The sequence below is a fragment of the Corvus kubaryi genome, unplaced genomic scaffold (genome assembly GCF_017639235.1).
Source record: "Corvus kubaryi isolate FWS band 111438036 unplaced genomic scaffold, C.kubaryi_AGA036_p1.0 138, whole genome shotgun sequence".
NCBI classification, from domain to species: Eukaryota; Metazoa; Chordata; class Aves; order Passeriformes; family Corvidae; genus Corvus; species Corvus kubaryi.
Window position 1 is genome coordinate 18,144,682 of NW_024580672.1, and position 13,552 is coordinate 18,158,233.

The following is a 13,552-nucleotide window of genomic DNA, read 5'->3' on the forward strand; positions in this document are numbered from 1 at the left end:
GGGAAGGAGCACTGGATGTTCTTCCCCTTAACTTTAACAAGGCTTTCAACACTGTCTCACACAATATTCTTGCACCCAGCTCAGGATGCTACAGCCCACATAACAAAGGGGGCAGAAAAACTGGCTGATGTCCAGGCTCAGCACCTTGGTCAATGGGCTGGGCTGGAACCATCCTCCAGGCCCTGGAGGCAGCCACAGGCTGACACTGAAGTGGGAGTTCCAGCCCACACCCCTGGGACAGGGCTGCTGGCCAGAGGGATGGACAGGAGCCTGGTGAATTCAACAGGGAGCAGGGCAGGGGCTGCCCAGCCAAGGAAGGAGCCCTTGCAGTGACACACTGGGGGCTCAAATGCCTCTGGGCCCTGGCAGGGGAAAAGGTGAGCATGAGCCAGCAGATCCCAGGCTGTTTGAGCTTGACACTGAACTGTTTGGGCCTGAATCCCAGCCTGTAGAAGGGAAGAATATCCCCTTCAGCTCATCTCATCTTTCTTGTATGCTGTTTGGGGTTCCATTCCCCCCATACAAGGACATTGCCAAAGCTGATTGAGTTCAGCAGAGGGCCAACACAGTATTCAGGGGCTGGAGCACATGCCTGGGAAAAAAGGCTGAGGGGGACAGGGCTTGTTCAGCCTGAAAGGAGGAAGGGGTTTGGGGGAGACCTCACATCAGCCAGCCATTTTCTACTAGGAAGCTACCTGGAAAATTCCAGCTTTCCACAGCAGTGCAGAGAGAGCAGAGAGACATAGGGTAGAAGCCAAGAGAGGCTTAAACTTTCTGAGAACCACAAAAATGACCAGAGAGCTAAAGCACCTCCCAGTAAGGAAAGGCTGAGAACCTGGGGTTATTCAGCCTGGAGAACAGAAGGTGTCACAGAGCCCTAATTGTCGCCTTGCAATCCTTGGAACAGGGCCCGTAAAAAGCATGGGAACAGATTTTCTGGCAATTTTGGTTTTTTTAAAACCAGTCAGATGTTGGTTTTAAACTGAAGGATGGTTGATTTAGATTTGATATAAGAGGTTTTCTAACAGTGAGGGTAGAAAACACTGGCAGAGGTTGTCCATGGAAAGAGTGGATGCCCCATCCCTGGAAACATTCAAGCTCTGAGCAACGCGATCGAGTTGAAGATGTCCCTGCTCATTGCACTTGATGTTTGGACTGGATGACCTTTGAGGTCCCCTTCAACCCAAACCATTCTGTGACTGTTTTCCAATCTGGAGCCAGTCAAACACTGGAACAGGCTTCCCAGAATAGTTGTGCAGTCCACAGTCTTGGAGGTCTTCAAAATCACACCGGAGAAACATGGTTCTAAGTGACATAGGAATTTCACAGCCAGCAGTGAAGCGAGCTCCTGGGTCCCTTCTGACAGCACTGATCTGAGCCACAGAATGCGAAGACAGCAGGAGGTGGCTGAAGAACAGCAGCACCCACTACTCCAGATCCAGTCAGCACTGTTACTGGATGTTCTCTAGTTCCAGACTTTATGGGACTGTATAAACAACAAAAAACACAGTATTTTTTTTTTAATGCTTGGAAAACACTATTGCTCTGAAGGAGTCCTGTGACTCAACCAGCAATGAAATGAAAGGATCCAAAGACACAAAAATCAAGCCCTCAGAAGATGGCTCTGAGAACAAGTTTTTCCCAAGAAAACTACTGGCCCTGGATAACCCAGAGGAGGGCAGGAAAAGGACAAGAGGAGTATTACTTCTGTTCACACACCAGGTTTCTCAGGGAGAAACTATCCCAGGTGTTCTCACTTTCTCCTTCAGCTGGTACAGAATAGGTCTGAGAACAGAAAAGGGTTGTTCAACAGCTGTTCTTCATGAACACATGGTGCAGGACTCACTAGAAAGTCAAGACACTGCAGCAGCTAATTCCTTAAGTTGTTTATTTATCATTGAAGAAACACACAGCAGCAAGTTCTGTGTTGGCTTCAGTGTGACCAGATCATTCCTCGTTGTTACTGCACCCCAGCTTTGAAGTCAACACAGCCATTACTACAGATCACTTTTTTGGAAAGGGAAAGAATTGACCCTGAAGACAAAGAATTGGAGGGGGAAATAGAACAATTTCTCCAAAACCACACATTTTAAATATGACAATATTTATAAATCCTTGAAAGGCATGAATTATCCAGTAATGGAAAAAGCAGTTATGATATTGGCAACAGAAAGTACATAGCCATATGCTTACCAAAACACTGAAATTGTAAAAGCTGCAAGTTTGATTTGTACACTGCAGCAGTGTGTACATTACTGGAACAATGACTGCAAAGTGGCCTCAGAGGCATTATGGATTCAAGTAAATCTACAGAAAATATCCCAGTGTAGCTAATTCACAATGTTTATTGTATTCAATTCAAATTTAAATAACTTACTGAATTTAGATAGTGATAAAGTATCTCAGAAACCGCTTGCCCTCCAAGATACCTATGTAAAAGAGGGCTTTTCTATTTTTTTGGCTAATTATGCAAATTCTTTTAGCTCTGCTTTTTCAATAATTCCACTGTGTGAACAGAGGCGTTTTCAAATTCATGTCCTGTGACAATAATACCCCATTCCAAACTAAGAAAGACTAAAAATAAAAAGGGCAGCCTGTTTTGGTGCAAGAGAGAAGCTGTACTGAAGACAGCTGTTGGGCTTGCTTCTTTTTATTTTAGCAACAAATGACCCATGAAATAAGCATCATTTGAAATTTCAGAAACTGGCATTCAATTTCCAACCTTCTGCTGTGAGTTTTGTGCATGATCAATCTATATGAGTAAGTAATTCATGCTTTCATGTTACCTCAAAACATTGGTTAAAGAATTCCAATTCAGAATGTTTATAAGCACAAATATAACCTGTGGATTCGATCAAATCAAAGCTAAAACATTGGTTAAACTCTGCGATTCCCACTTAACGTCGTACAGTGGTCCACCCTTCCTCATCTGTCTCGTTTTTAGTGCGGCGTACGGGCTCACGCTCCTTCTCTGTTTTCCAGGATCCTTTCTCCTTCTCCCCATCCCTTTCCCGCTCTTTGGATGCTGCTGGGGGAGCAGAAGCTGGAGGAGCAGCAGGAGCAGGGGCTGACCGCCGCACCGGTTCCCGTTCCTCCCCGCGCTCTTCCCTCCTGTCGTCAGCGCGTCGCCACGAGCTCGCTACGGCACAGGAAGAAATAAAAACAACTCAGTCGTGCTCCACCAGCAGCCTGCAAGAGTTCAAACAAACAGCCCCAACCCTGGCAGTGGGAGTTACTGATCCTCAGCCCTGCCAACAGGGAATACAATGACAACAGCCAAACACACGTTTTAATTTTATCGGGAAGAACAGCAGAACTACTCAAACCTCTTCTCAGATTTGGGATTGTGGTGAGCAAGCCCAGTGTCATCTTTAAAATGCATTAACTGCAGTAAGAATGTTCTACTGATGTACACAGTTTTAGGATGTTGTCATTGCCAAAAATATATACCATTATTAGCAGAATTAAAACACAAAAGTGTCCCCTTAGAAATGACTGAACTCTGAAAACAGAAAAATCCTTACTTAAGAACACTTGTGGAAAATGTTTAGGTGTTTGCTGTTAGGAAATTGCTCTTCACTCTACTGGAATCAGAGGTAAAATGGTACTGAATTACATGACTCCACTGGTAACAGCATCTACCACCCTTTACTGTAGGAAAAACAGTTCAATTCCACCAAAAAGAATGTTAAGAGTTCCATCCCACCTCTGTGTGAACAAAGCTGTGGCAGATGACAAGAAGTCAAATACCAAAACTTCTTGATATATTAAAAAAAAATCTCCACACTGAGAACATTCTGCTTTTCTGTCAGCAGCAGTCCCTCATATGATCCCATGTTCTGTTCCAGGCTGCTCCCAAGTGCAGGAACACCCACATTTGGGGAAGAGACAAAATGAGATTCTGAACGTAAGAATCCAGAATTGGAAGATGTGGTGGTCCCTCCAGGCTAAATGGATTTCCTGTTACTGTATTTTTAGAACATAGCAAAGGATTAATAAATATACAAAATTAACACAGGTCTGTAATCAAAACAGGTTATTCGTCAAAATTAATACCATTAATAGTGTGAAACCCATAAGGCCTCATTCAGAAGTATTTCCCTCACATTTTAATGGTTTTAAGGAAAGGGCCAGAAATTACTTTTCTGGGATGTCTGTCCTGATAATCTAAACACAAAGACTTCACACACCCAGAACATAATCCTATGAGAAGTGCATACTTGAAATGTTATCCTCCTGCTGTAGATGTGAAATGCTACTAAGATGGAAAAGAACACAACTACGAATAGTTAAGACTCGCTAAAGAATTCTCAATTACGCCAAAGGTGCTTTTTATTATTTTGTTTATGGAAAGGCAGTTTAAATAGCTGAAAATATAACCTATTCCCATGTGACCCCCTCCCAGCACTGTCAGGAAGAGGGAGGCTCTATGCTGGATGGAGGACTTTAGGGACACTGAAATGAACCTACGCTCTTCCCGCTCGGATCGGAGGGGTGGCCCTCTCCTGAGGGGCGGCTCCCTGTCATCGCCACGTCGGTCTCTCATGTCACGACCACCTCTGTCCCACTCCTCACGACGACTTGAATCCCTCCAGCTGGAAGTTTCCTCAGCTGGCCCTCTCCTCCAACCGCCGTCATCCCTTTGGCCATGCAAAACATAAAACTAAATGTTAAGGTTTTTACCTTTGCTATGGAAAGGAGCAGTAATATATCACAACACAGATATTTACAGACCCAGTGGGTGTCTATTTAACATACTTCCAAAATTGGTTTTGTTTTTCTGGTGCCTAATATGGAATTCTCTTGATAACAGGATAAAAATAAAAATTTAAAAGCATTTTAAGCATTTTGAAATTCCTCCTGTACAGAGAAACAGATAACATCATCCTAAAAATAACAAACCAAAAAGGCCCAAAAATGCCCTTAATCCATTTGCTGCCCTAAAGTGCTTAGTTTCACACGAACCAACCCTTGCTCCTTTCACTCAGCAATTCCACATTATTTCTGTATCAGCAGGGCCCTTTTTTTTTTTTTTTTTGCAGAAACATTCTAGAAGTACTTAAACAGAGAAGTCAGACCTGGGACGCCTGAAACGATCATCTCGATCAAAATCTCTCTCCCTGTCAAATTCCCGCTCCTTCTCATTTTCATCTCGATCTTTGTCTCGATCCCATTCACGGTCTCCTGAAGGTCTGGAGTCTCGGGGAGGGCCCCAGCTGTCCTCACGAGCCTTCTCTCGTTCTCTCCACCCCCCTGGAAGAAAGAAACGAGGAGTCAAAGGAATTTGTGACTGACCTCTTATCCCTCTTGTGGACAAAGAACCCTTTGCTTCTGTCACAGAAACTGGTTCTTCAAGTTTTGACCCGAGGATCCAACTCAAGATGTCTGTAAGAAGTTTGCACATTGAGTGGGAACCACAGAGAAGACACTGTGCAAGCTGCTAAATGTAAAGCCAGCAATGCACAGCTCCTGTCAGGGCTGCCAGGAACAGTCCAGCAGAGCTGGTTGCACCCAGCAGTTTTCAGCCAGAAGCCACAAGGGTCTGGTGCAAAACAAGTGCAAGAAGAAGCAAAGGGTGTAGCTTACACAGCAGATTCCTTTGTGAAAATCTACAAGTGAGGAGATTTTAAGCAAGCAGATTTTTAAAGAAGTTACTGCTTTTTAAAGCACTACTTTAACATATGAGTGTTGTTACCATCCCCTTAACACAGTGCACCCTGAAATACTGCTCAGTTATTTATGAATGGAAGTTCTTTCTTATGCAGCCTGCTTTGGCTTTAAATAGGAAAACTGGAGTGCAAGTTTTGATATTTATGGTAAGTTTTCTAAAGGTTTGGATTACAGAATTAGTGTCTATGAAAGTTGGTGTGGTGCCTGCCAATACGTAAGTGTAAAGAGCCAGGAAATCAAAATCATATCTAACATTTAAACGTCATCAACAGTTCTGAAAAGAATCAGAAACAGCTCTAGACACCATCAATGACACTTAAGAATAGAAATAAAGAATACAAGAATAGTATAATTCAGTTTTTAAGAGACCTCAGGTCATCTAATCCAAACTCTGCTCTAAGATGGACTTTCAGGAAGAGTTAAAAACAAAAAGGGAATGTTAATAACATTATCTCTGTACACATAGAAAGGGCTTATCAAAACCAGACCCACTTGAATGAGGTATCAAAACCCTCCTTTAGAAGGAGATTAACTTCAGACACATAGAAGAGGTAGGGAAAGAGTCCAAGGTGTGCTAATCTAGCGAGAATGTTTCTCTCCCAGCAGAGCATTCAACTCGTATATTTCGGTTTGGCACACAGGGAAGTGACCGGTGTTAGTGTGTGACCTTTAGGTATCTTCCAGACAAGCAATTTTTTTGTAATTTAACCAAATTAAAAGGTTTAATTATACTAAGTAGAGGAGTGTCCACATTAGCCAAATTAATCTAGATGTTTTCAGAGCTCATTCTCCCATCTCTGGCATCAAGTACATTACATCCATTATCTACAAGGTTAACACACACTTTCGAGGGAAGGTTATTATATTACTGTATTTTACCTGGTTTACCAAATGGTCTCCAAGGACCTGGCCTTGAGTCTTCACCCCCACGCCACGGGCCTCTGTCATCATCTCTTCTGGAGAGCCTGTCATCGTCCGCATTCCGCCAGGGTCCCCTGTCGTCATCCCGCCGGGCCATCCTGTCGTCATCCAGCCCACGCCGAGGCCCTCTGTCATCATCCAGCCCGCGCCGAGGCCCCCTGTCGTCATCTGCAGCCCGCCAGCTGCCCCTGTCGTCATCCAGCCCACGCCTGGGGGGCCTGTCCTCATCCAGAGCCCGGCGGGGTGGCCGGTCATCATCCAGCCCACGCCGGGGCCCTCTGTCGTCATCTGCCGCGCGCCAGCTGCCTCTGTCATCGTCCAAGCCGCGCCGGGGGGGCCTGTCATCATCCAGGGCACGTCTGGGTGGTCTGTCATCATCCAGGGCACGTCTGGGTGGTCTGTCGTCATCCAGGGCACGTCTGGGGGGCCTGTCGTCATCCAGGGCACGTCTGGGGGGCCTGTCGTCATCCAGGGCACGTCTGGGGGGCCTGTCGTCATCCAGGGCACGTCTGGGGGGCCTGTCGTCATCTGCAGCTCGCCAGCTCCCTCTGTCATCATCCAAACCACGCCGGGGCGGCCTGTCCTCATCCAATCCACGTCTGGGGGGCCTGTCCTCTTCCCCTTCTCGCCTTGGAGGCCTGTCCTCATCCCCTTCCCGTCGAGGTGGCCTGTCCTCTGCTGATTCCAGAGGACGCTCCTTTTCATCTGCAGGACCACGCCGGGGCAGATCATCCCCTCGCCGAGGCAGATCGTCCCCTCGTCGGAAAGGTCTTTCATCATCTCTGGGATCTCCTCGACGCCAGTCTCTATAAAACCACAGGGAACGAGTGAGAAGTGGAAGGTGACATCCAGGAAAGCTTTACATCAACAGTATCAAACCCCTCAAAGCCATTTCTGACTGCACCCACTTGGCGAGTGGTTCCAAACACAGTATGCAGTTTCAAAATACACCTTCTAATGCCCTTCATTGCTATGGGAAAGCAGTAGGTCACTGTCCCTACAGCTTCAGTAAAGACTAAGCAGTTCATCATCTCCTTCAAAATTACAGTTTGGACAGTCCCCTGTTGGTTATCTGCTGCAACACAACAGAGAAGAGGGTTGGCTTCTACACCAGGTGACAAACTTCAGTGAAGTCTGAAAGAATCAGTATTAAATAATGCCACAACCATCAGTTAAGTATGCCCCTTCTCCAAGCACATGCCACCCTTACACACCATTTAGTCTACTGCCTACAGGATTTTACACATACATTTAGACCATAAACCCTGTTTTTGTCACCAGATTAATTTCTTTATTTCAGGAAATTAACCTTCCTCAGCAATAATAAAAAAGAAACAAGGAATAGAACATCACAGAAATTTATTGGTACCTGCTTCCTGGCATAAGAAGAGAAGCTGCACTGGGGTTGAGTCTCATGGATTAAAAAAAAACCCAAAACATAACAAAAAGAACACCCCAAGGTTTAGAGATCCACTGTGCTACTAAAATGTAAACAAAACCCAGCAATGACTTGCTACAAAACAACAGATGTAGGAGTTGAAGAGGTGAGAACAAAGAGATAACAGTTTGTGACAACTCAGAGTCTCAAGAATTTTGAGGAATTGTAAGCAGTGCATTTCCTGGGTTTGGAAGAATAAGGGAGAATGCAATTATCATTGATCTGTGAGGTAAAAACCAAGCCATGGAGATCGTTAATTTCCATTTAGAGTCAAATTGGATAATCTTCCCCTTTGAAAAATCTGATTATTTTGCCATAAAAGACATGTGGAAGATTGGTTATAATGTTTATCAGATGAACAAGTATTTAATTCATTCAGATACCGTTTCAGGGTCTTAGGATTTTTAAATCTATTTAAACTATTACTTTTAAACTACCACTACTCTAATCCATTTCTAGAAAAGCTGAATGAGAAATGAGTAAGACAAGCTGTATCACTCTGTATGGAAAAAAAAAAAACATTGACGCATACAAGTAAGTGCATTAAACACTTCACAAAATCACAGAATGGTTTGGGTTGGAAGAGACCTTGAAGATCATCTCATTCCACCCCCTGCCACAGGCAGGGACACTTCCATTATCCCAGGTTGCTCCAAGACCCATCCAACCTGGCCTGGAACACTTCCAGGGATGGGGCAGCCACAACTTAGGCAGTATGTGAGTAGTGAAAGGCTTCACCCAGGAGTTTCATCCAACTGTTAGATTCTGCAGTTCACGAGAAAAGTGGATCACTACCAGGAATGGCAACACAGCTTTTAAGGAAAGATGGAATTCCATTTTGTTTATCAAGAGATCACACCCTTCTAAAACATTGTAAGAAATTACTACAGAGAGAAAGAGTCAATTAATTTGCTTCCACTGGAGTCAGAGTGAGCAGTAATGGATTTAAATTGCTTACTGGAAATTAGGCTTAGACACTTATAAAAATCTATATACCTGCAAGGCTAATTAAGCAATAAAACATACTGCCAATTGGAACCAGCAGTGTTATCTCCATCAGCACAGGCTTTTAAGAACAACTAGATGTGCACCACCCGAAATATTTTTAGCTACAGCTCATCCTGATGTGGAGCAAAAAAATGGACAAATGTTAAAAATCTTGTTTTCTACAATTGTATAAACACTGTTCATTATTAATAAACATATCCAAAATAGATGTAAACAAGTGTGAATTTATTTTTATTTTTAAATCCAAAGTAGCTTCAGAATATTCTTCCTTCAGAAATCTATTCCTCCCCGTTCAACACAGTTCTTCAGAACTTAGTTTAATATATGGCATGTTTTCTGCTCTGTGATTCACTCTGGGACTTGCATAGTTACTGTCAGTTTTCTAGATGGAAAATCTCAGAATTTCATCATCCAGGAAACCTGCATTTGCTTGTCATCCTTCCCCATTCTGTATTTATAGCACTGACACCAATGTTTGAGTGGGAGAGAAATTGTTAATTTAAAAAGGAATCCAAGTAAGCAAGTTGTTTATCACACACAGAAGGTGTCTGCTTGCCTTCACATATCTAAGCCAAATAAAACAGGAATGTTATCTGAGCATGGTTCCAAGATAAAACCTCTCTCTCATTCCGAGATTCTTACAAAGCAACTTTATAATAGAACATAATTTTCAGAGATGTAAAGGCACAAGATAATTACTCAGGGCAGCTTTAGCAGCAGCAACAAAATGGGAGTCTCCATACTTTGATCCCAATATAACTGGGGCTAAGTAACCCCTGATTACCTCTCCACTGGTGCTCGACGCCACTCAGATTCCAGCTCACCACCTCTTCTCCAGGAGCTTTCAGACTCCCTGTCACCCCAACGAGATTCCTGCGTGTCAAAAGAAATTAGGAACATTCTCTCTGAATACTTTAAAATGAAGATATTCAACATATAATTTACTTTTGAGCATGTTATGCCATTAAAAACTCACTTGTCCCACTGTAGAACACTAAACTATCAGGAGTTTGAGTAACTAAAGCGTGGTTTTAACTGACTTTATTGTTTCTGGAAGAGTTGAAACAATAATACGGTTCCCCCTGTGCCACATACTTTACCAGTAGGGTAGGATATATGCAAATACACTAAAAAGATTATGAACAAGTGTATGAACAATTGAACAACAGCTACAGTCAGCCATAGCCACTACCTGTTGACACAATGGAGATGTTCTAACAGTTTCACTTTTCCTGGGATTTTATGAGAACAGGAATGAACTTAAGGAATTATTTGCTTTTGTGCTTTCTAATCTCCTCAGGAAATGTAACTGAATACACTGAAAGCTCTCTGTGGCAAGGACAGTTTTGTTCTCAATACCCAGAAGAGCTGAGGTATTAGTGATTCACAACGGTTGCAGGGCAAAGCAATAATCAATCTGCATTCTTTTAAAATGAAGTTAAAATGTCTCTCTCCATTGACAGACAAACCATTTAAGCAAATTTTTATGCCTTAATTCCACCACAAGAAACTAGTTAGCTAAACCATCTAAAACACCTGATTCACATAATCGCACAACCTCTTCATAAGAAGGGTATTCCAGTTTTAAACCCCTCTTTGAAAAGTGTTTTTATTTGCTGATATGGGTTAACCAAGATCTTGCACATCCACTGCTCTGTCTCCTTAAATGCTTTTGAAATGACCCCAAATAACAACGGTGAGAAAAGAATCCCAAAACTGCAAATGGAATTTCTGGGGTGGTGCAGGTATCTCTCTCAGAACCCGAGCCAGCTTTTCCACATAATCAAGTGCCCACAGATAGGAGACCTCTTATGTGAAAAATACCCATCATGATTACCTTACCTGACGGACTATCAAAACAATTTATACAAGCTGGTAACTTATCTTCATGGCGTTACTCAATGAAATATGTATTAAACAAAGAGAAAAGCTGGAGGGGATGAAATTTAAAAGTAGTTCTCTTGAATGGCAGTTCTGAAAAAGTGGGAGTTATGGTACTTACATTCTTTTAAACAATTAAACATTTCCAAGTAACTTTTGTTTTGTTTCCTATTGGACTGGAATAACGAATTCTCCCAGTCCAAGTTATATTTGTTAACAGAAAGTTGCACACACCTCTTGGTTTTATGTTATTGCATATTTCTTATAAAATATAAAACTGCACTTTTATGTTTAATCTGGGGGGGATTTTCCTTGAATATCTACTTGAATTCCTGACTTTTGCATGAGTCACTGCACTTGCTTCCAATAGTTTTCTTTCTATGTTAAAGAAAATTTTGTCCAATATTCATTTCAGTCTTTATTAATTTAGTTTTTAAACAGCTTGGAGATCTTAGTAGTTTCTTTACTTTACTCTATTGCTAAACTAGAGATTCCAGATCCTGAGAGTGAGCTGAAACTGACAGTAATTTAACTATTAAATTAGCCACTCACACTACGACTTCACAAAAAATAAATAAACCTATGATTTTGCAGTGCTAACACCTTCTTTCAAATCTACAGAAGAAGGAGCAGTCAGAAAGAAACAAACCTGCAGGTATTACCCACCTTCCTTGAAAATGGGTCATCCAGACCTCTCCTTTCTTCTTCTCGACGGCGCTCTCTTTCCTCTATCTCCATTTCTCTTTGACGTTTTTTCTTCTCCAGCTCCTCCAGTTTTTTGACTCGTTCCTGGTACTCTCGCTGCTCCTGCTCGCGTTTCTCGCGCTCGATGCGCTCTTTCTCCTCACGCTCTGCACAGTTGGAAACACACAGAGAACTTATTACCAACACAAATTCCATTGCTTTGCTGTATCCACAGAAGGGTTACACAATACAATCTCTCCCCTTTGACTCTATAAAAAATAAACACAAAAAAATACAAGCATTTCATATGATGTGTTTAGCTAACCACAGATCCTGTTTTCTGGAAGTCTCCTAAATCAAAAGCAGTAAGAAAAGGAACCCTGATACATCCATTAATGAGACATCTTGAACAGTTAGCAAGAAAGAAAAAGGTCCAATACCTGTATGTTAATTCAATGTACACACCATAACTACCTCAAACATGGTAGAGGGTCCCTTCCTTAGGAAAGGCCAAACAAAAAAATCAGCTAACAGTGTCAGAAATGTCGATATTCATGACTGCTTCAGTTTTTGTTTGTTTTTTAAATACTGCATTATTATGAACTCTCATACATAAAATCTTCATCCTCCAATTGACAAATAGGGCAGAAATTCCTCCTACAGGATGCCAACCACCTCTTCTCTTCTAAAGCCCTGAAACGGGCTATATGGGCTACCACACAAAGTAATTCACAAAGAAAGGTGTGTGAGTCGTTTACACTTCCGGAGTTCTTGATCTGACACCACCGTTCCCTTTCTTTTCTCTTTAAGATGCGCACAAACAAGTGGCCAGAACTCAAAACTAAAGGCTAAAATCTAAGACTCAATTTTTCATTAGCCTCCCTTACTTCATCTCCTTCTTCACCCATGTCTAGGCGCTACAAAGCTTTACCTTCCTGTCTATGCTGCACAGGTAAGCAAGGAAGGTGCGACAACTGGAAGTTGAAAAGACTTCCTCCAAACTCATGAAGCAGGGAAACCAGACATTAGCTGTGTTACACAAATGGAATGGCTCGAGGATGCAAAGGATAAAAGAGTCACATTCTCAATCTCACCTTTGAGCAGCTGCTCCTCCCGTAGCCTTTGCTCCTCTTCCTCCTTCTCCCTGTAGTAAGTGATGCGTCTCTCCTCTTTGCGCTGCTTCTTGCGCTCCTCCAGACGGTTCCGCCTCTCCTCTGCCAACCGCTCCTGGAACTGCTTGAGTTTATCCTGAAATACCAACAAGACAGCTCAGAACACCACAGCTGTAATGTCTATGAGCTGAGCAGTTACACAAATTGTTAAATAAAGCTATACAGAAACTCGAAACAAGTGCAACATATTAATTTTGCTCCACTGAAAAATGACCTGTTCACCATTTCCATCTCTTCTGCAATTAATTTTGTGTTAGACAATATCCTCCAATTCAGAAGAAAGACAATTAAATCATCATGCACAATATTAGCCTTTTATCTGCTTTTTTGGAAAAGGGATTGCTTAACTAATAATTTATCTGTACTTAAAATACATTACCCAAAATTATCCCTATTATTGCAAAGAATCATATGCAGTTACTAATTTATATTAACATAATACCTCTTCTGCCTTTTTTTTTTGGTAAAGCCAGTTTTTACTGCAACATAGCCAAACAGTCAAAGCTATAAACAGTCTCAGGAAATGAAAAATTTTAAAATGTACAGCAAGAAACAAAGGCACAGTTCTTTCCCTGACCTTGTGGTCTGATTCATTTTTAAATTTTGGAAACACAAAACACAGCTTGAACAAACAAATACTTGAACTGTCAAAATAATTCCCAGATTCAAACATAATGATAATAAAAAAGAGACAAGTATTTCCACCTATTTTTCAGCTTCAGTATGACTGTCAGTATTTACTCCATCACCACAGTAAGTTCAAGTACTTCTGCAGACA

At 42.2% G+C, this 13,552-nt stretch overlaps 1 protein-coding gene across 5 annotated transcripts in view; it reads right to left on the bottom strand.

The window, feature by feature from the left end:
• Window positions 1-1,871: 1,871 nt before the first annotated feature.
• The window catches only part of EIF3A (eukaryotic translation initiation factor 3 subunit A), a 29,264-nt gene continuing 17,583 nt past the window's right edge, over window positions 1,872-13,552 (bottom strand). The window contains exons 16-23 of one of the 5 annotated variants that reach the window (XM_042019441.1): window positions 12,697-12,850; window positions 11,585-11,769; window positions 9,822-9,910; window positions 7,110-7,397; window positions 6,550-6,959; window positions 5,079-5,253; window positions 4,471-4,640; window positions 1,872-3,139 (exon numbers count right to left, since the gene is read on the bottom strand). In XM_042019441.1, coding sequence (XP_041875375.1) covers window positions 2,898-3,139; window positions 4,471-4,640; window positions 5,079-5,253; window positions 6,550-6,959; window positions 7,110-7,397; window positions 9,822-9,910; window positions 11,585-11,769; window positions 12,697-12,850 — 1,713 coding nt within the window. In that variant the 3' untranslated portion in view covers window positions 1,872-2,897. Of the gene's footprint in view, window positions 3,140-4,470; window positions 4,641-5,078; window positions 5,254-6,549; window positions 7,398-9,821; window positions 9,911-11,584; window positions 11,770-12,696; window positions 12,851-13,552 lie in introns of all 5 variants that reach the window. The other 4 variants (XM_042019439.1, XM_042019438.1, XM_042019440.1 and 1 more) reach the window with 4 other exon arrangements.